Below are 23554 nucleotides of genomic sequence, written 5' to 3' on the forward strand. Positions count from 1 at the left end.
ATTGCCAGCTACAGTAGCCATAATTCCACTGTTTTACTATGCTTCATTGATGCATCTCAAGCTTTTGATGGGATTAACCACTTTAAACTGTTTCAGAAACTGCTTGATAGAGGCACACCGAGACACAGTACGAATACTGGTGTTTTGGTATGCAAATCAGAAAATGTAAGTCAAATGGGGTAATGGGGTACGCCAAGGGGGGATTATGTCTCCCGTTTTATTTAATGTTTATATGAATGATCTATCTTTTGAATTAAATAAGTGCAATACGGGCTGTCTGGTAGGTAACTCTATCATCAATCACCTGATGTATGCTGATGACCTGGTCGTGCTAAGTCCCTACAGTGGAGGGTTACAGCAGCTTTTGAAAGTCTGCTCTAAGTATGGCAATGAAAAAAAAGTAGTGTCATGATTGCGAGAAGCCATGACGACAAGAAATCGTCTTTTCCAGCCTTTTCCCTAAGTGACAGTCGTTTATCTTTGTGCCAGGAAATTAAGTATCTGGGCCACATTTTTACCGCCAATCTCCAAGATGATAGAGATATCTCTAGGCAATGCCGCATACTTTATGCTCAGGCCAATATGCTGCTTCGAAGGTTCAGTATGTGTTCTGATCCTGTTAAATATGCTCTTTTTAAAGCATTTTGCACTCCCATGCATACAGCCTTCTTGTGGTGCACGTACAAGAAAGGTAGCATGCGTAGGCTTAAGGTGGCATACAATGATGCCTTGAGGATTCTACTTAAGGTCCCTAGATGGCATAGTGCCAGTCACTCATTTGTGACCTGTGGTATCCACACTTGTGAGGCTCTCTTAAGACACTCCATGTATGGCTTCATGTCCCGTCTAGATGAGTCGCGGAACAGTATTATTGAGGATTTAGTCAATCCTGGGAAGAGCTGTCTCCAATACTCGTCCAGGCTGCGGAAACACTGGAGAGCCAGCCTCTATATGTGATTTTAAGTCTTTGTATTGTATTGTTACTAGAGGTCCGGGCGCCCAGGGCTCGCTTATTTTGGGGTTTCAAAATCGTGGGATCAAAATTTCCCCCCAAAAAGTTTTAATTTCTTTAAAATAAAAATACAAAAAAAAACAAAAAAATACATGTGGGACCCCCAGGGGGTCCGCGGACGCCCTGGGAGTCTTGGGGCCCCCGAAAAACATCGCAGACCCCCGTGAAACATCGCAGACTCCTTTTTTTTTTTTTCTTTCATGAAGGTGGTTGCTTGTTTCTGGCGCACATCTGGCAACACTGACCTGTCTGATTGTCTGCCCCCCCCAACGTGGCAACGTTGGGGGGGGGGCTGCGTTGAGACCATAGAGTTAAAAATAATAGAGAGTGCACCCGAAATGTCCTCCCGTCCACTTCCATTGAGTTGCTCAACCAGCCCATAGTCCTAAATCACCCCTTCTTCCGGGTTGGAAATTTGGTGGGCGCGGCCTATTTTGTGCCCCAGTGCGTCACTTCTGTGACGCGTTTTGCGTCACAGAAGCGCGCAGCCCCGTGCGCAAGCTCGTGCGCATGCTCGTGAGTCGAGCCCATTGGTCGAAACCGTTTTCGCTCGTTCATGTTGAGGCCCCTAAGCTGCAGTACCATGAATGGCCAGCATGTCCATTTGGCATCAAGGAAACCACTGGGTTCTGGGGGCTTGGTTGAGACACTGGCGTGTTTTAATGTTTTGTGTGGGATGTACATGACATATTAACGTGAGTGTGGTGTGATAGAGAGACATGAGCAAAGTGAAAGCAACGGCGGGGGTTGATGCGAAGCGGCACAGACAATGTCCACGCATGCGCAGTTTTGCGTGCAAGCAGTTTTGCGATTACACACAACCTGCTTGGAAGCAAACTGCATGCAGAGGCACTCGACGCATGCGCAGGTTTGTGAATTGTATTATAGGATGTATAATGTGTTGTTTTTATGTATTTTATTTTTTTGTATGTTGTTCCTATATGTATGCTATATGGACCCCCTGTGTGTCTGGAATAAAGTTTGAATTGAATTCTCACCTTGTTTCCTTGCTGCTTCTTGGAACATCTGGTTGGTGTAGTGGCTTCCACCGTTCTTCTTCACCATCTGGTTGATTTTCTCCAGCAGCTTAGTGACCTGAGAGCGATCCTTGCTTTCGTTGTTAAAGACATGATAACAATCACTATATTTGCTGATTAATTCATTTAGTTCTGGAGATTCATTCACACATTCTTCAATTGAACCTTCAAGATCATCACCATGAGTGAAGAGAATCATGGTGTATTTGTCTGAACTTTGTCCAAATCTTTCCTGAATCTTTGCCACAACGTTCTTCTCCTCATCTGTGTATCTCCCTAGTTTGATCACAGCCAGGAACACATGAGGACCAGGAGCAGCAAAAGTAATACAGTTTGTGACCTCTTTAATGGTTTCAGTATTACTGAACCCAGTGTCAAACAAGCCTGGAGTGTCAATAACAGAAACCTTTCTACCATCAACTACACCACTGGCCTCATTACAGGTCTTTGTCACAGAATTGGGTGAAAACTCGGCTGTAAATGCTTCAGAACCCAGGATGGTGTTTCCAGTGGCACTCTTTCCAGCTCCAGTCTTCCCCACCATCACAATCCGGATTTCTACATCATTTGTTATGAGATCATCTGAAAGATCATCAGAAAGAAAGAAAGAAAGAAAGAAAGAAAGAAAGAAAGAAAGAAAGACAGACAATGGCAGCATGTATTTATAAATTCATCATTTGAAGTGTGTTGATCATGTCACAGCAACATGACTTAATTGGTGCATAAGTTTAGGCTCTCTAAGTTATAGAAGGCTATGAATTAGAGGGGCTAGAATTACTATATTTCATACTCAATTTTATTTAGCAAACTAAAACTCCTCACAAAGTTCAGAAACTTAACTTTTGCCGATTATTTCTCTGTTTCAATAATAACAATTGGTATTGTATTTTATATTGTTTTTATCGTTGATTAGTCACCTTTACAACGAGGTATAACTTGTAAGGATCGTGCAATCATGGAATGAGCAACACTTCTCTAAAATGGCCCGAAAGTGCAAACACCAGGTTGAAGTTAATCCATGACTGTAACAGGAGTTTTCATGTACCGCAGGGTAAGACTAGCAGTTCATAAATAGACAAACAAATGAATTAATATACTTTAACGTGCGGAATCCGAAACAGGCAGAGCTGTGATTCGGAATTTTCTTACTATTACGGTGATTAGTAGCCTACTATTGACACCACCTGGGCGGGTAAGTCGTGCAACTTTCCCGACGTTAAACTGTGTTGTTCAACAACACAGCCTTGCAGCCTTGCAGTTTAAGTGCAGATTTCAGCTTGGGAAAAGAACCCTCCAACCGTTTTCTGGGTACGTACGTGGAATCTGTTGCTGGTTCATAGTCACCAATGCGTTATCGTGGTATTGCTATCCTTGCTATTATGTTGCAAATGACTGTGTGTGTGCGGGAGAAATAACATTGATTTGACAGCTATGACAGGTGACGGAAGCTTACCAGACAATATGCCAGCTTTAACGGTTGGTAAGCTAGCATTGGACAATCGCTTATGGGGTGGGGTTTAGCGAAGGGTCCATTGGCAGCCGCCATATAGCGGAGACGCTGTTACTTACACCTATAGACTACTGAGTACTTATACTGTTACTTATACCTATAGAGTACTGAGTGATATACTGTTACTTATACCTATAGAGTACTGAGTGATATACTGTTACTTATACCTATAGAGTACTGAGTGATATACTGTTACTTATACCTATAGAGTACTCAGTGACATGCCTATTATATCATGAAGACATGTGCCGTGATTTTGTGAATGTAACCTTACCTTTAATTAATATGTGCGTCCTTGTATGATCTCCTTTATGTGGACATTAATACATTGTTAAAGTAAGTGTGTTTGTGCGTGCGTGCGTGTGAGTTTGCAATGCTGCACATCCATGACTCTGACAGAAAAGAACCCAGGTATGTTTTAGGGTTTGTCTCTCATGCAAAGGTGTGATAAAAGTCAAGTGTGATTGTCTAGATGTGTAAAAGTCAAGTCCAAAGTCACCTCACTATTTACACATAACTATTTTAACTTGAATAAAGTCACAATATTTTGGAGTTCACCCTCTGTCTTTTCCATCTTTTTTGAGATTTTTAAGTCAATCAACGAGAGTAGGAAGCGTTTCCTAAATATGTCATATTATACACATGTGTGTCTTTAAAATTCAGATGCCTGAAGAAGGTCTATGACCTTAATAAAAGTTCTCTTTATTGTTTTATTTATTGTTGAAGACGGTGTGTGGGTTATTAGATTTTCATCTGATCCCTGCCTACGCACCGTCTCTGAGTTGATTAGGTGTGCATAAGACCTATTTTTTCCTGTCTTTAAAATAAATAAAAAAAATCTACAAACAAATCATGGACACTATATCAAAGCAGATGGTGAACGTGTGGTCTGGTAGATCGGTCTCACCTCCTCTCCCCCAGGGTTCACACTTGGGACTGCCGGTGTATGTGTAAGTCTAGCTGCTGAGTATGGGCCGTGTTATTGTTGTGTGTCAACAACCTTGCCATTTGGACTTAGTAAACTTAACACTGTCCATAATAAGTAGAAAGCAAAGCACTGCACGCAATCACAAATCTGTCAATCTCTCATTTATGACACTCCTGTAACCTTTAAGATTGACACTGGTGCAGATGCCAGCGTAATTTCAGATGAATATCACCAGCTCAGACACCTGCCCCAGTAATCCAGTGACTACTCAGCTTTCCACAGCCCCAGAGGTAAGCTTGACTGTCTAGGACTGTTCACTAGCATAACCAAGTACAGAGGCCAGTGATAGAAGTTCAACATCCATGTGATCAAGACAGCTAATGGCAGCAGGCCTGTTGGGCCTTAATGTTGCAGTGGCAATGGGACTGGTGAAGAGGGTGGAAGAGGTACAGAGCACATTCTTGGCCTCTAAAAAATAATGCCTGTGAAAATATGCCTGCGGGAAAATGCTGTCCCATACAGCATTAACACAGCGAGGAGGGCGTCCTCACCTGCTTTCCAAAGTCAAAACAGAGCCGGAAAAGAGCTTGAAAGGATGCTCAGATCCAGCCTGACCCCTCAAAGAATGATCAAAAAGGTCAACCAAAGAACACACTTTTTGTATAGGATTTCCTCTCTAGTCAGTAAGAATACCTTGAAGATTCTTGCATGGGCCCTCATACAAGGTCATTTCGATTATGCATGCTCCTCATGGTATCACAACACCACCAAGGCCTTAAAAATAAGGCTCCAAACATCCCAAAACAAACTAGTAAGGCTACTTCTTGGCCTCAAACATGCAACCCATCTAACCCCTGCTCACTTTGCTAGGATTGGATGGCTCAGGGTTAAGGACAGAGTACAGCAACTTACAATGGGCCTGGTCTACAAGATACACCACAACATTGGTATACCCATGTACCTGTCTAAATACTTCAAAAACTTAAATGAAGTCCACAATCACAACACCAGAGGCAGCTCCACTGATCATGTTCAACCCAGATTTGGCACAAAAAAGGGAATGAACTCGTTCTCATGCTATGCAACAAAAATGTGGAATGCCCTACCAAAAGGAGTAAAGGAGTGTAAAACCTCAATTGAACATGTTAAATGCCCGAGACGAGGAGGAGATCTTAATAGATTGCTGCTACAGCAGGAATCGTTTTGGATTTATCGACAGTGCCTACAGTCGATAACGTCCGGTTACCAAAGTGGCCCAACTTCACAAAGGTGTGTGAAGCTGATGCCAAGGCAAAGAGGAGCTAAAGGCATGCCTACAACCAACGCCACAATGCAAGAGCACTTCCACCTCTCGACCCAGGGCAGAACGTGGCAGTGAAACTCGACGGTGAGTCCGGCTGGACGACAGCAGCAACGGTTAAACAGCACCCAGCTCCGAGATCCTATCTGACCTAGACACCCAGCTCAGAGGTCCTATCTGATCCAGACACCCAGCTCTGAGGTCCTATCTGATCCAGACACCCAGCTCTGAGGTCCTATCTGATCTAGACACATAGCTCCAAGGTCCTATCTGATCCAGACAGACCACGGAAGCGGAGAAACAGGCGCCACCTACAACCAACATTCCTTCCTGGTGAGACAGACAGCACACAGGTGAGCAAGCAAACATCACCACCCCAGCTTTTCAGTCAAGGTAGTACAGTCCTTAGAATTGATTTTAAGATCTTACTGACAAAGCCATGCGAGGTCTAGCCCCCTCTTACATTTTAGACATGTTGACACCATATGAACCTATGCGCAACCTTAGATCGTCAGGCAGGGGTCTCCTGACTCCTTTTCAATCGCACCTCGTCACTATGGGCGATCGGCCCTTTAGCCCAGGCACCTACAGTACTCTCTGGAACGCCTTACCCCAGAACCTGAGGGATGCAAACTCAGTGGCATCCTTTAAATCACTCCTGAAAACCTACCTCTATATCAAGGCTTTCTCTAAGATCATGTGATTATTGTTTTATTGTTTTTCTTGTTCATGGCTGTAATGATTTTATCGATGTTTATCCTACTTGTCTGTTTTTAAGCTGAATTACCTTACCGTCAACACCAAAATAATACAATATATGGATTATTCCAATCAAGATGAATGTTGCAATTATCAAGTTTGACAAATAACTCAGTATGCCAGGAAATATTATTCTGGCCAATTACATGGTTACAACTAAAATGGACAACGTATTCTACATTATTTTCTCCTCTTGAAGCATTAGTAGCATTGTCATTTGTCCAAACGCACAATACTACAGGTTTGGGCCTCTACGCGGCCCTCACATCTAGAGTTGGGGTGACTATAGTGGCCCTCACACCTATACGTTGCACTGCCGATCTGACAGATACTGTATGTCTGAGTCATAGTATCGGGGGCTTGGACCCTTTTGTGCCCATATATGGAGATCTCTTTAAATGTTTCTGCTTATTTTGGTGTTCATAAAGGTCCCTGTAAATGTCAAAGGCTAGCACCCCTTTAGACACACCATGACAGTGTACCTGTCACCAACGTACTCATTGTGAAATTGTTGTGCATACACCCCCCCAACATTAACTATGACAATTCATTCTGTTTGAAATGCTGCATTCATGTTGTAGTCATAATGAATACTTAATTTTGTATCATTTATTTTCTCGCTGCTGTAAGTACACTGCCAGCCAATCAAACTCATTGTAAGTGTAAATGGCAATAATGAAAGCCATTAAAGCTGGATTTAGATGATCTAAGTAGCAGTTTATCAAGCGATTTCTCCTGAGGGTATATCTTTGCTGTAGTTCAACTTCTTCCATTCTTAAGCAATTGGTAGCCTGCAAAACTATGCTTCCACACTACAATACCATGATGGGAATAAATATATTATTATAGTATAATAGTATGGGAGTGTTTTCTGTAGCATGAGACCTCTATATTTCCATCCATGCACCTATATTTCTTACCTTTGGATCGGGATTCTGAAAATGTTTTTTTAAGATCATTTCTGTCTATCTTTTCCAGAATGTCCTCTGTGATCTGCATAGCTTTATCACAGAAGATCTGCTGCATGCAGTCCACTGTGGCCATTTTGTCTTTCTTCAGATTCTCCAGACGACTCCTTGAGATTTTGTCTCCGTGATCATTCCCAAGATGCCACAGGAACTCCTCATACTGTTCATCTTTCAACTCCTTCAGAGTTTTCAATAAAAGGGCTTTTTCCCGTGCCTTTAACATTACTGGTATTACTGCTAGTGGAGACATGTCTCAAATGTGTCGTTTTGGTTTTGCCTCATAAGCTACAAGCCTCTCTGACAAATGGGTGAGTAGTAACAGACTAGACCTCTGATGTATCAGGACCATGTACCTCCCATTACATTGATTACTGAATCTGGTCGATAAAGAAATGTGTGTAGTGCCCTGTGTGAACGTCCCTCAACAACCAGGATAGATTAAAGTAGACAAGATAATGTGGAATTGCTTTAGCACTTATTGTCCTGCATTGTCTGTGTGAAGCAGTTTTTTACTAATGATGAAGTGTTTAAAAGGTTGCTTTTTCCATTTGGCAAATGCAACCAGGTTTTCTGCAGTACCTGTGGAGATAGGAGAAAACACTCTGACAAAAAGATTGTCAGAGGGTGGAAATAGTGAGTGGTGACAAAGTCAAAGCCAGTTTATGAGCTAATTGTGTCCACATACAGCTTTTTAACACAGATGTATTTGTTTCTTAAAGGACAACTTTGTTTTGTTTTTTACAACAAGGGTTATTCTATTAGTTTGTAATGATAATAATGAAAAGATGAGTGTTAAAAATGTATTGCTTTCTATCGTTACAGCCATTTTTAACTGGGGCCGGGGGGCATTCGGGTAATTGGAAATGCCAATGACATGAGATCCATTCTACAAGGTAACAATTACCCCATGAAGACCTGAGGCCCATTCTACAAGGTAACAATTACCCCATGAAGACCTGAGGTCCATTCTACAAGGTAACAATTACCCCATGAAGACCTGAGGCCCATTCTACAAATGTCTTCTGAAAAACGTATGTTGCTGAATATCAGTGGTGCGCAATACCTTTTCATGCCAAGTAACCCTAACTAACCCTAACCCCCACAATTATATGTATTTGGCTGCGAAACTGTCACATTTTTGTCTCATTCCTAAGACAATAATTTGATGACCGGTAGCGGTTCCGGTAGGAGACACAAAGTGTCTCCTTTGTGTCTCCTACCGGAACCGCTGCCAACCGGTCCACTGGTCATCAAATTATTGTCTTAGGAATGAGACAAAAACTAAAAAATATCCATGAATTCAAGTCTCCATAGGAAAAAAGTCATATTGGGGGTGAACTATGCCTTTAAGTAAAAGTATCAATACTGCAATGTAGAAACACTCAGTAAGTACAAGTCTGGTAATAAAAATGTACTTGTAAAAGTACAAAAGTATTGGCATCAAAATATGCTTAAAGTACCAAAAGTAAAAGTACTCATTATGCAGAATGTCTCGTTTCACAAGGTATCATTACGTATAAAATGTATCATTTTGTTTTTGAAAATAGCAGATCTACAAGCTCACAACGCGTCCCATCGCGACACGTTTTGAGCTTGTAGATCTGCTGTTTTCAAATCAAATAGCCACAGTTTAAATAGGTCTGAACTAGATACTAGAGGCACAATACCTTACATTCTGTGCAAGAGTAACGTGCAACACATTAAATGTCAAATAACATTTACTGTGAGCACCAAAGAAATATAGCCTATTATACGCTTCTTGCAAACAGCCAACCACCCGCTGTTATCCACGGTAGTGAGGCAGGCAGACAGACAGACAGACAGACAGACAGACAGACAGACAGACAGACAGACAGACAGACAGACAGACAGACCCAAATGTATCAACATGTCACAAGCTGAGGGACAGTGAATTTAGACACAAGTGAAATATGTATTCATGTCCGCATAAACAGAAGGACATGGATGCCTTAAAGGACATGAACAGACAATAGGAAAACAGTACAAATACCAGTGGTTCTCAACCTGTGGGTCGGGACCCCCAGGGTCATCATTAGGGGGGGGGGGGGGGGCATATGACAGTGAAGTGACAATTTAAGGACTTTTAAGACCTTTTTAACACCTCAAAAAATAAATAGAAATAGACCATTACTGCATCAAAAGTAATCATCTAATTATAAACAAACATTGGCCAAATTGTCAAATAATATAAGAAAGAGGAAAACATTGTGAAAATAGCAGATCTACAAGCTCTGAGCTTGTAGATCTGCTATTTTCACAATATTTATCTGTGGAACCGAGTCAAACTGCAACGCCTCAACTCCTACAATTCCAAGTGCTTGTCAGGGTGGGGGGTGGGGGGGGGGGCTCCTAGTTGAAATATGATTATGTTGGGGGCTTGAGAACCACTGACATACAATACAGTTGACATCCTTGTCAGACACAGCAGACATCAATCATGCATGTCAAGCCCCGCCCCAGCTTAAAAAGCTGTGTGTGTGTGTGTGTGTGTGTGTGTGTGTGTGTGTGTGTGTGTGTGTGTGTGTGTGTGTGTGTGTGTGTGTGTGTGTGTGTGTGTGTGTGTGTGTGTGTGTGTGTGTGTGTGAGAGAGAGAAATAATCAGTGGTGGAAAAAGCACTGTTTTTTTTACTTAAGTAAAAGTATCAATACTGCAAAGTAGAAATACTCTGTTACAAGTAAAAGTCTGGAATTAAAAATATTCTTGAGTAAAAGTACCAAAAGTAGAAATATTTATGCATATTTATGCTAAATGTCCCATTTCAAGTTCTATTTTAAAATGGCCGAAACGGGGACATTCTGCAAAATGAGTACTTTCTACTTTTGGTAGTTTAAGTACATTTTTATACCAATACTTTTGTACTCTTTACTCAAGTAAATGTTGAATTCCGGAATTTTACTTGTTACAGTAAAGTATTTCTACAGTATTGATACTTTTACTCAAGTAAAAATAATAAGTACTTTTCCCACCACCGCCCAAGTTACAAACCACTCAACTCCCCCAAATCCCCTCCATATATATTCGGTTCCAAAAGGAAATCAAGACTTACCTGTGTGCTCTGTTCTGTGTGAGAAGATGTTATTCCTGTGCTCTGTAGAAGCTGTGTGAGACGATGAAGGAGAAGAGGTTTCCTTCAGCTTGATGCAGGGTGAAGAAAGCTCTGAGAAATGAACTAAAGACAACAAAGCGTGTCTCTTTTTATTTGGAACTGCGTGCAGTGTGTCTCCCTGAAGTTTCTGGTGGTTTGCATAACCGGTCAGGGTGCATTCAGGTGACCCATAGGCTGTTAGTGAAACCCACCCTGAGGGCCCAAACGAGAAAACAACCTTAACTAGACGCGTCGCAATTCAGGGCAATTGCAAAGTGTGGTTGCGCCGACGCCGGTCGGGACTCGAGGAATACGCTGGGAGGAATATCGTCGGAGGCTGCGCCAATTACATTGTCACGTCACTCCTGAGATCACTTGCGTTTCATTTTGAGAGGATTGATCCCCCCAAAATAAGGTTGTGGCATCAAACGGTTACGTTTTGCGCATTTGTGCTGCCCCCTACGGATTAAAGTGGAAATGCTTTTGGGGATTCGTTAAGTAAACCACCCTCGACATGTGATTCAAATTTGGGATCGATTGGACGTTTCGTTCGTGATTTTTGGCATTTTTGGTAAAACGGGCCCCTCCCACTAACTTTGGAAGCCAATTGCGGACGAACGGTAAAGACTATCAAAATGCCGTTTGGATAGGTTTATCGCATGGGTCCATAGATCACGTTTACCGATTTTTGTGAGATTTGGGAAAAATCTGTAGGAAAAGGTGCAAAAAGTGTGTTTTGAAGAAAATTCAAAATGGCGGAAAATCTTTCCTGACGCAAATGGGCGTGGCCTATATGGGGAGATGCGTCGTAACCCAAGGAATCCAGGGGAAAAGAGACCTACGGTTCAAGAGTTAAAGGCCAAAACGTAAAGGCGGCTGTTATAGCGCCACCATGAGGCCGAATGGTGTAATTATTTGTATAATAATTTTGGACTAAATTATGAACCTCCCCTCCAAATCTGGTAACTCTAGCTCTTACGGTTTCTGAGAAAAAAATACTTGAATTTGAGTTTTTTCACTTTTCCATTAAAGCGGATGGGGAAATTTAATGCACTAATAAATCAATATCAATTAAACTATTTAACCAATCTCTTAGCAAAATACAAGCGCACGATTCCCGGTCAAGACGGTCATTTTGATATATGGCACTAAATTGGGAAAATTAAACTGTGGGAGGAGATGCGGTTTGAAATATTGTTTATTAACATTGTTCAAGAACAATGTTAATACTAGAATTGTCGCAATTCAGGGCAATTGCAAAGTGTGGTTGCGCCGACGCAGGTCGCGGGGTCGCCGCCGCCGGGACGCGAGGAATACGCCGGGAGGAATACCGTCGTAGGCTGCGCCAATTACATTGTCACGTCACTCCTGAGATCACTTGCGTTTCATTTTGAGAGGATTGATCCCCCCAAAAATCATGTTTTAGCATCGAACGGTTACGTTTTGCGCATTTGTGGCGCCCCCTATGGATCAAATTGGAAATACTTTTGGGTATTCGTTGAGTAAACCACCCTCGACCTATGATTCAAATTTGGGATCAATTGTACGTTTCGTTCGTGATTTCTGGCATTTTTGGTAAAACGAGCCCCTCCCACTAACTTTGGAAGCCAATTACGGACGAACGGTAAGGACTATCAAAATGCCGTTTGGATATGTTTATCGCATGGGCCCAGAGATCATGTGTACCGACTTTTGTGAAATTTTGACAAAATATGTGGGAAAATGAGCTAAAAGTGTGTTTTGAAGAAAATGCAAAATGGCGGAAAATCTATCCTGACGCTAATGGGCGTGGCCTATATGGGGAGATGCGTCATGACCCAAGGAATCCAGGGGAAAATATTTTTTTATTTTACGACCTACGGTTCAAGAGTTATAGGCCAAAACGTGAAGGGAGCTGTTATAGCGCCACCATGAGGCCGACTGGTGTATAATTTTGTTTAATAATTTCGCATTAAATCATGAACCTCCCCTGCAAGTCTTGTAACTCTAGCCCTTACAGTTTCTGAGAAAAAAATACTTGAATGGGCATTTTTTCATTTTCCCATTAAAGTGGATGGGAAAATTTAATGCACTAATAAATCAATATCAATTAAACTATGTAACCAATCTCTTAGCAAAGTACAAGCGCACGATTCCCGGTGAAGCCGGTCATTTTGACATATGGCACAAAATTGGGCAAAAAAAACTGTGGGAGAAGTAGCAGCCCGAAATACAGTTTATCTAGAAACATCAACATATGGTTTTTGCATCAAAAGGTTACATTTTGAGCATTTGTGGTGCCCCCTATGGATCAAAGTGGAAATGCTTTTGGAGATTTGTTGAGTAAACCACCCTCGCCATGTGATTTAAATTTGGGATTGACTGGACGTTTTGTTCGTGATTTGTGGGCTTTTTTGTAAAACGGGCCCCTCCCTCTAATTTTGGAAGCCATTTACGGACGAACGGCAAGAACTATCAAAATTCTGTTTCACTCCAGATTATCGCATGGGTCCAGAGATTATGTGTACTGATTTTTGTGAAATTTGGAGCAAATATGTGGGAGGAGGAGCTAAAAGTGTGTTTTGAAGAAAATTCAAAATGGCGGAAAATCTATCCTGACGCAAATGGGCGTGGCCTATATGGGGAGTTGCGTCATGACCCAAGGAATCTAGGGGGAAAATGATTTTTATTCTAGGACCTACGGTTCAAAAGTTATAGGCCAAAAACGTAAAGTGGGCTGTTATAGCGCCACCATGAGGCCGACTGGTGTAATGTGTTTTTTAAATAATTTCGGACTAAATCATGAACCTCCCCACCAAATCTGGTAACTCTAGCTCTTACAGTTTCAGAGAAAAAAATACTTGAATTTGAGTTTTTTCACTTTTTCATTAAAGTGGATGGGGAAATTTAATGCACTAATAAATCAATATCAATAAAACTATGCAACCAATCTCCTAGCAAAATACAAGCACACGATTCCCGGTGAAGCCGGTCATTTTGACATATGACACTAAATTGGGAAAAATAAACTGTGGGCTGTGATACGGTTAGAAATATTGTTTATCTATAAATAAAGAAAGAATAAAGTTTCTGTAAAACAATAGTCTGGTTGCCCATTCGGGCAACCACACTAACTAGACGCGTCGCAATTCAGGGCAATTGCAAAGTGTGGTTGCGCCGACGCGAGTCGCGGGTCGCTGCCGCCGGGACTCGGGGAATAAGCTGGGAGGAATACCGTCGGAGGCCGCGTGACGTGCCATTCGAATCGGGTGTCAATCGGATCCTGCCTTCGTGATACATGCCGTTTTGATTTTAGGAAATAGGCCCCTCCCACAAATGTAAAGGGCCAATCATATTGTCTAGTCACTCCTGATATCACTTTTATTTCATTTTGAGAGGATTGATCCCCCCAAAAATCATATTTTTGCATCAAACGGTTACGTTTTGTGCATTTGTGGCGCCCCCTATGGGTCAAAGTGGAAATACTTTTGGGGATTCGTTGAGTAAACCACCCTCGATATGTTTTTTATTTTACGACCTACGGTTCAAGAGTTATAGGCCAAAACGTGAAGGGAGCTGTTATAGCGCCACCATGAGGCCGACTGGTGTATAATTTTGTTTAATAATTTCGCACTAAATCATGAACCTCCCCTGCAAGTCTTGTAACTCTAGCCCTTACAGTTTCTGAGAAAAAAATACTTGAATGGGCATTTTTTCATTTTCCCATTAAAGTGGATGGGAAAATTTAATGCACTAATAAATCAATATCAATTAAACTATGTAACCAATCTCTTAGCAAAGTACAAGCGCACGATTCCCGGTGAAGCCGGTCATTTTGACATATGGCACAAAATTGGGCAAAAAAAACTGTGGGAGAAGTAGCAGCCCGAAATACAGTTTATCTAGAAACATCAACATATGGTTTTTGCATCAAAAGGTTACATTTTGAGCATTTGTGGTGCCCCCTATGGATCAAAGTGGAAATGCTTTTGGAGATTTGTTGAGTAAACCACCCTCGCCATGTGATTTAAATTTGGGATTGACTGGACGTTTTGTTCGTGATTTGTGGGCTTTTTTGTAAAACGGGCCCCTCCCTCTAATTTTGGAAGCCATTTACGGACGAACGGCAAGAACTATCAAAATTCTGTTTCACTCCAGATTATCGCATGGGTCCAGAGATTATGTGTACTGATTTTTGTGAAATTTGGAGCAAATATGTGGGAGGAGGAGCTAAAAGTGTGTTTTGAAGAAAATTCAAAATGGCGGAAAATCTATCCTGACGCAAATGGGCGTGGCCTATATGGGGAGTTGCGTCATGACCCAAGGAATCTAGGGGGAAAATGATTTTTATTCTAGGACCTACGGTTCAAAAGTTATAGGCCAAAAACGTAAAGTGGGCTGTTATAGCGCCACCATGAGGCCGACTGGTGTAATGTGTTTTTTAAATAATTTCGGACTAAATCATGAACCTCCCCACCAAATCTGGTAACTCTAGCTCTTACAGTTTCAGAGAAAAAAATACTTGAATTTGAGTTTTTTCACTTTTTCATTAAAGTGGATGGGGAAATTTAATGCACTAATAAATCAATATCAATAAAACTATGCAACCAATCTCCTAGCAAAATACAAGCACACGATTCCCGGTGAAGCCGGTCATTTTGACATATGACACTAAATTGGGAAAAATAAACTGTGGGCTGTGATACGGTTAGAAATATTGTTTATCTATAAATAAAGAAAGAATAAAGTTTCTGTAAAACAATAGTCTGGTTGCCCATTCGGGCAACCACACTAACTAGACGCGTCGCAATTCAGGGCAATTGCAAAGTGTGGTTGCGCCGACGCGAGTCGCGGGTCGCTGCCGCCGGGACTCGGGGAATAAGCTGGGAGGAATACCGTCGGAGGCCGCGTGACGTGCCATTCGAATCGGGTGTCAATCGGATCCTGCCTTCGTGATACATGCCGTTTTGATTTTAGGAAATAGGCCCCTCCCACAAATGTAAAGGGCCAATCATATTGTCTAGTCACTCCTGATATCACTTTTATTTCATTTTGAGAGGATTGATCCCCCCAAAAATCATATTTTTGCATCAAACGGTTACGTTTTGTGCATTTGTGGCGCCCCCTATGGGTCAAAGTGGAAATACTTTTGGGGATTCGTTGAGTAAACCACCCTCGATATGTGACTCAAATTTGGGATTGACTGGACGTTTCGTTAGTGATTTGTGGCCTTTTTTGTAAAACGGTTCCCTTCCGCTAACTTTGGAAGCCATTTACGGACGAACGGTATGGACTATCAAAATTCTGTTTCACTCCAGATTATCGCATGGGTCCAGAGATCATGTGTACCGATTTCTGTGAAATTTGGAGAAAATATGTGGGAGGAGGAGCTAAAAGTGTGTTTTGAAGAAAATTCAAAATGGCGGAAAATCTATCCTGACGCAAATGGGCGTGGCCTATATGGGGAGTTGCGTCATGACCCAAGGAATCTAGGGGGGAAAATATTTTTATTCTAGGACCTACGGTTCAAAAGTTATAGGCCAAAAACGTAAAGTGGGCTGTTATAGCGCCACCATGAGGCCGAATGGTGTGATTATTTATTTAAATAATTTCGGACTAAATTATAAACCTCCCCTCCAAATCTGGTAACTCTAGCTCTTACGGTTTCTGAGAAAAAAATACTTGAATTTGAGTTTTTTCACTTTTCCATTAAAGTGGATGGGGACATTTAATGCACTAATAAATCAATATCAATAAAACTATCCAACCAATCTCTTAACAAGATACAAGCACACGATTCCCGGTGAGGCCGGTCATTTTGACATATGGCACTAAATTGGGAAAAATAAACTGTGGGAGGAGTAGCGAATAGAAAAAAAGTTTATCTAGAGATAAAGTTTCTGTAAAACAATAGTCTGGTTGCCCATTCGGGCAACCACACTAACTAGACGCGTCGCAATTATGGGAAATTGCAAAGTGTGGTTGCGCCGTCGCCGGTCGCAGGTTGCCGCCGCCCGGACTTGAGGAATATGCTTGGAGGAATACCGTCGGAGGTCGCGTGACGTGCCATTCGAATTTGGTGCTGATTGGATCCTGTGTTCGTGATACATGGCGTTTTGATTTGAAGAAATAGGCCCCTCCCACTAAAATAAATAAGCCCCTCCCAGAAATGTAGCGGGCCAATGACATCGTCATGTCACTCCTGAGATCACCTGCTTTTCAATTTGAGAGGAGTGATCCCCCCAAAAATCATGTTTTTGCATCAAACGGTTACGTTTTGCAGAGTTGTGGCGCCCCCTATGGCTCAAAGTGGAAATGCTTTGGGGGATTTGTAAACCACACTTGACATGTGATTCAAATTTGGGATTGACTGGACGTTTCGTTCGTGATTTGTGTTTTTTTTTGTAAAACGGGCCCCTCCCGCTAACTTTGGAAGCCATTTACGGACGAACGGTAAGGACTATCAAAATGCCGTTTGGATATCTTTATCGCATGGGTCCATAGATCACGTGTACCGATTTGTGTGAGATTTGGACAAAATTTGAAGGAAAAGGAGCAATAAGTGTGTTTTGAAGAAAATTCAAAATGGCGGAAAATATATCCTGACGCAAATGGGCGTGGCCTATATGGGGAGCTGCGTCATGACCCAAGGAATCTAGGGAAAAATAAATTTTGATTTTACGACCTACGGTTCAAGAGTTATAGGCCAAAAGGTAAAGTGGGCTGTTATAGCGCCACCATGTGGCCGACTGGTGTGATTTTTTTTAAAATAATTTTGCAATAAACTATTAACCTCCCCTCCAAGTCATGTAACTCTAGCCCTTATGGTTTCCGAGAAAAAAATACTTGAATGGGAGTTTTTGCAATTCCCATTAAAGTGGATGGGGAAATTTAATGCACTAATAAATCAATATCAAAAAATCTATCCAGACGCAAATGGGCGTGGCCTATATGGGGAGATGCGTCGTGACCCAAGGAATCCAGGTGAATAAATTTTGATTTTACGACCTACGGTTCAAGAGTTATAGGCCAAAACGTAAAGGGGGCTGTTATAGCGCCACCATGTGGCCGATTGGTGTGATTTTTTTTAAAATAATTTTGGACTAAATTATGAACCTCCCCTCCAAATGTGGTAACTCTAGCTCTTACGGTTTCTGAGAAAAGAATACTTGAATTTGAGTTTTTTCACTTTTACATTAAAGCGGATGGGGAAATTTAATGCACTAATAAATCAATATCAATTAAACTATTTAACCAATCTCTTAGCAAAATACAAGCGCACGATTCCAGGTCAAGACGGTCATTTTGAGATATGGCACAACATTGGGGAATAAAAACTGTGGGAGGAGATAAGGTCTAAAGTATTGTTTATCTAGAAATAAAGTTCATCAAGTACTATAGTCTGGTTGCCCTGTTAGGGCAACCACACTAACTAGACGCGTCGCAATTCAGGGCAATTGCAGAGTGTGGTTGCACCGACGCTAGTCGCGGGTCGCTGCCGCCGGGACTCGAGGAATACGCTGGGAGGAATACCGTCGGAGGCTGTGCCAATTACATTGTCACGTAACTCCTTAGATCACTTGCGTTTCATTTTGAGAGGATTGATCCCCCCAAAATAAGGTTTTTGCATCAAACGGTTACATTCTGAGCATTTGCATTTGTGGCGCCCCCTATGGATCAAAGTGGAAATTATTTTGGGGATTTGTTGAGTAAACCACCCTCGACATGTGATTCAAATTTGGGATCGATTGGACGTTTTGTTTGTGATTTTTGGCATTTTTGATAAAACGGGCCCCTCCCACTAACTTCGGAAGCCAATTACGGACGAACGGTAAGGACTATCAAAATGCCGTTTGGATGTATTTATCGCATGTCCATAGGTCCATAGATGACCTGTACCGATTTGTGTGAGATTTGGACAAAATATGTAGGAAAAGGAGCAAAAAGTGTGTTTTGAAGAAAATTCAAAATGGCGGAAAATCTATCCAGACGCAAATGGGCGTGGCCTATATGGGGAGTTGCGTCATGACCCAAGGAATCTAGGGGAAAAAAATTTTTTATTCACCGACGCTAGTCACGGGTCGCTGCCGCCGGGACTCGAGGAATACGCTGGGAGGAATACCGTCGAAGGCTGTGCCAATTACATTGTCACATAACTCCTGAGATCACTTGCGTTTTCGCCGGGACTCGGGGAATACGCTGGGAGGAATACCGTCGGAGGCCGCGTGACGTGCCATTCGAATCGGGTGTCGATCGGATCCTGCCTTCGTGATACATGCCGTTTTGATTTTAGGAAATAGGCCCCTCCCACAAATGTAACGGGCCAATCATATTGTCACGTCACTCCTGATATCACTTTTATTTCATTTTGAGAGGATTGATCCCCCCAAAAATCATATTTTTGCATCAAACGGTTACGTTTTGTGCATTTGTGGCGCCCCCTATGGGTCAAAGTGGAAATACTTTTGGGGATTCGTTGAGTAAACCACCCTCGATATGTGACTCAAATTTGGGATTGACTGGACGTTTCGTTAGTGATTTGTGGCCTTTTTTGTAAAACGGGCCCCTTCCGCTAACTTTGGAAGCCATTTACGGACGAACGGTATGGACTATCAAAATTCTGTTTCACTCCAGATTATCGCATGGGTCCAGAGATAATGTGTACCGATTTGTGTGAAATATGGAGAAAATATGTGGGAGGAGGAGCTAAAAGTGTGTTTTGAAGAAAATTCAAAATGGCGGAAAATCTATCCTGACGCAAATGGGCGTGGCCTATATGGGGAGTTGCGTCATGACCCAAGGAATCTAGGGGGGAAAAGATTTTTATTCTAGGACCTACGGTTCAAAAGTTATAGGCCAAAACGTAAAGTGGGCCAATTCGGCGCCACCATGAGGCCGAATGGTGTGATTATTTATTTAAATAATTTCGGACTAAATTATAAACCTCCCCTCCAAATCTGGTAACTCTAGCTCTTACGGTTTCTGAGAAAAAAATACTTGAATTTGAGTTTTTTCACTTTTCCATTAAAGTGGATGGGGACATTTAATGCACTAATAAATCAATATCAATAAAACTATGCAACCAATCTCTTAACAAAATACAAGCAGACGATTCCCGGTGAGGCCGGTCATTTTGACATATGGCACTAAATTGGGAAAAATAAACTGTGGGAGGAGATGCGGTTGAAAAAATTGTTTATCTAGAATAAAGTTTCTCTATAACAATAGTCTGGTTGCCCATTCGGGCAACCACACTAACTAGTGCTCGGGTCAGTCGGGTGGCATGCCCACGACTGTATAGGAGTTTGAATCCTCCACTGTGCATCTGACTTGACCCAGCATCTACTGCATTAGCGCCACCATGAGGCCGACTGGTGTATAATTTTGTTTAATAATTTCGCACTAAATCATGAACCTCCCCTGCAAGTCTTGTAACTCTAGCCCTTACGGTTTCTGAGAAAAAAATACTTGAATGGGCATTTTTTCATTTTCCCATTAAAGTGGATGGGGAAATTTAATGCACTAATAAATCAATATCAATTAAACCAAGAAACCAATCTCTTAGCAAAGTACAAGCGCACGATTCCCGGTGAAGCCGGTCATTTTGACATATGGCACAAAATTGGGCAAAAAAAACTGTGGGAGGAGTAGCAGCCCGAAATATAGTTTATCTTTCTTTAGAAACATCAACATATGGTTTTTGCATCAAAAGGTTACATTTTGAGCATTTGTGGCGCCCCCTATGGATCAAAGTGGAAATGCTTTTGGGGATTTGTTGAGTAAACCACCCTTGACATGTGATTTAAATGTGGGATTGACTGCACGTATATGGCCTATATGGAAAGATGCGTCATGACCCAAGGAATCTAGGGAAAAATAAATTTTTATTTTACGACATACGGTTCAAGAGTTATAGACCAAAACGTAAAGGGGGCTGTTATAGCGCCACCATGAAGCCGACTGGTGTAATTATTTTTTCAATAATTTCAGACTAAATGATGAACCTCCCCTCCAAATCTGGTAACTCTAGCTCTTACGGTTTCAGAGAAAAAAATACTTGAATTTGAGTTTTTTCACTTTTTCATTAAAGCGGATGGGGAAATTTAATGCACTAATAAATCAATATCAATTAAACTATTTAACCAATCTCTTAGCAAAATTCAAGCGCACGATGCCCGGTCAAGACGGTCATTTTGACATATGCCACTAAATTGGGAAAAATAAACTGTGAGAGGAGTAGTGGTTTGAAATATAGTTTATCTAGAAACATCAACATATGGTTTTTCTATCAAAAGGTTACATTTTGTGCATTTGTGGCGCCCCCTATGGGTCAAAGTGGAAATACTTTTGGGGATTCGTTGAGTAAACCACCCTCGACATGTGACTCAAATTTGGGATTGACTGGACGTTTTGTTAGTGATTTGTGGCCTTTTTTGTAAAACGGGCCCCTTCCGCTAACTTTGGAAGCCATTTACGGACGAACGGTATGGACTATCAAAATTCTGTTTCGCTCCAGATTATCGCATGGGTCCAGAGATAATGTGTACCGATTTGTGTGAAATTTGGAGAAAATATGTGGGAGGAGGAGCTAAAAGTGTGTTTTGAAGAAAATTCAAAATGGCGGAAAATCTATCCTGACGCAAATGGGCGTGGCCTATATGGGGAGTTGCGTCATGACCCAAGGAATCTAGGGGAGAAAATATTTTTATTCTAGGACCTACGGTTCAAAAGTTATAGGCCAAAAACGTAAAGGGGACTGTTATAGCGCCACCATGAGGCCGAATGGTGTGATTATTTATTTAAATAATTTCGGACTAAATTATAAACCTCCCCTCCAAATCTGGTAACTCTAGCTCTTACGGTTTCTGAGAAAAAAATACTTGAATTTTAGTTTTTTCACTTTTCCATTAAAGTGGATGGGGACATTTAATGCACTAATAAATCAATATCAATAAAACTATGCAACCAATCTCTTAACAAAATACAAGCAGACGATTCCCGGTGAGGCCGGTCATTTTGACATATGGCACTAAATTGGGAAAAATAAACTGTGGGAGGAGATGCGGTTGAAAAAATTGTTTATCTAGAATAAAGTTTCTGTAAAACAATAGTCTGGTTGCCCATTCGGGCAACCACACTAACTAGTTTGCAATGTATTTATTGTTTCAGATAAGATGGATGGTTATCCCATCATTGATGGTGCAATGTAAACATGACATCTAACGTTCTATTGCTGGACCTTTTTATCTGATTAGCATGTTTTCAGCAGCATGTTTTCAGTAGCAAGGCCAAGTTTGGAGGAAAACTCTTAATCCTTATTAAGTTATAACTTGACTTTGCTAGACCCACCTGTGTAGCTTGTGCCAGGTCCAGTAGTGAGCGAATCACACTTTTAACAAAGGTCTTCATTACGTTGAAATCACCGTCGGAAACACTGCCTGAGCCATCCAGCAAGAATGCAATGTCTGCTGCCGCCCCAGGACACGCTGTTAAAAGATGTAGAAGAATAGAATAATTATGCTGTTTCTATGCAACTTTTACACGTCTTGATCCTTTTGTTTTAAGGAAATTCATATTTCAATATGTGTGTCAAAGACAGGACACGTACATTTGGTGTCTGGAGGCCATCGATCTTTTGATCCAGCAATTTTGTGTTGCAAATTATTAATTTGATAGTTATTCAGCGCTAAAGTGTCAAAATGTCCTGCAGTGTAACTGTCTAATATCATGTTAAGATATTGGATACTTTGTTAAAAAATAAATAAATTGGATTTTTATACGAAAACACTTACTTACATAGACAGTAACAGTAATTCTCAGGTAGAAAGTCATATTTCATGCAGTGGAGTCATGACAAGCTGCCCTGCATAATATATGCCATTATTATTATTTTTATTATTATTATTATTATTATTATTATTATTATTACGGGGCCAGAGCTCAGCTCTGGACCTGTTTTAAGATTGGCAGTATTCTGTTTCTGCCACTTTTCGCAGTTCTGGGTGAACCGTGCTGTCGCTTTTTACGAAACTCGGCCATATGGTAGATGGTCATGAAAAACTATCAAGAAATAATTCTCACAATCTTTCGTCAAAAGGTGGCGCTATAGCAAAATGCCAACTTTGAACAGGTACAACTCATGCCCTGTTTGACCTACAGCCATGAAACTTCAATAAACATATGCGTCTACTCATGATCAACAACTTTCACACTCTGACTTTTGACCTCTGACCTTTAGATGTCCCACCATTTTGAATTATATGAAAAACAGGTTTAGTTAAAACCTATCTCCTCCTGGGATTTTTGAGTAATCTGCACGAAACGTTTTACACATGAACTTTGGACCTATGCCGACAAACAAGCAGCAAAGATTTTCCATAAGTGAAAAAATTAAGCTTTAATGAGCCAATGAATATTGCAGTTTTATGACAATTATTCATCTGCCCCTAACACATACATGCAGACTCACATTTCTTTGAAACTTTGCGGTAATGTTGAGGGTCCTTCCAAATATCACTGAAACCGATCTTACTCCAATTGGTCAAAGGGGGGCGCTATAGCGATTTTTTGAAAATGCAAACTTTAAACAGGCAAAAGTCATGCCTTGTTTGGCCGACAGCCATTAAACCTGCTTACACATGTGCCTTGACTCATGAGGAACACATGTATCACGTTGACCAGTAAGCTCCGCCCTTAGATTGTCTGCAATTTTGAGCAGTTTGAAAAACACTTAAACCCAGGATTTTTCAGCTATTTGCGTGAAACTGTATCATCTGATTGATCTCCTTTTTCACAGGTTCTTGTCTGTTGGACCAATGGCTTCTCCCTTAAGCAAGTGCCTTACGACCGGAAGGTTGCCGGTTCAAGCCTCACTTGAAGCAGACTCATTTAAGTTGAATTGCAAAAAGCATGACTGTATCAATGAATACATGTGCCAATGGTAAAGATAACATG

General features: G+C 41.4%; 1 protein-coding gene across 3 annotated transcripts in view; it reads right to left on the minus strand.

Moving 5' to 3' along the window:
* Positions 1 to 23554, minus strand: part of LOC308103856 (uncharacterized protein) — a 64066-nt gene that overhangs the window by 35119 nt on the left and 5393 nt on the right. For 2 of the 3 annotated variants that reach the window (XM_080454050.1, XM_080454048.1), the window contains 4 exons: positions 21950 to 22086; positions 10583 to 10705; positions 7467 to 8116; positions 2011 to 2631 (listed from right to left, as the gene is read on the minus strand). In XM_080454050.1, coding sequence (XP_080310176.1) covers positions 2011 to 2631; positions 7467 to 7764 — 919 coding nt within the window. In that variant the 5' untranslated portion in view covers positions 7765 to 8116; positions 10583 to 10705; positions 21950 to 22086. The remainder of the gene's footprint in view (positions 1 to 2010; positions 2632 to 7466; positions 8117 to 10582; positions 10706 to 21949; positions 22087 to 23554) is intronic. The other variant, XM_080454049.1, reaches the window with a different exon arrangement.

The sequence above is a fragment of the Gymnoscopelus braueri genome, assembly GCF_963280865.1.
Source record: "Gymnoscopelus braueri genome assembly, chromosome: 16".
Classification (NCBI taxonomy): domain Eukaryota; kingdom Metazoa; phylum Chordata; class Actinopteri; order Myctophiformes; family Myctophidae; genus Gymnoscopelus; species Gymnoscopelus braueri.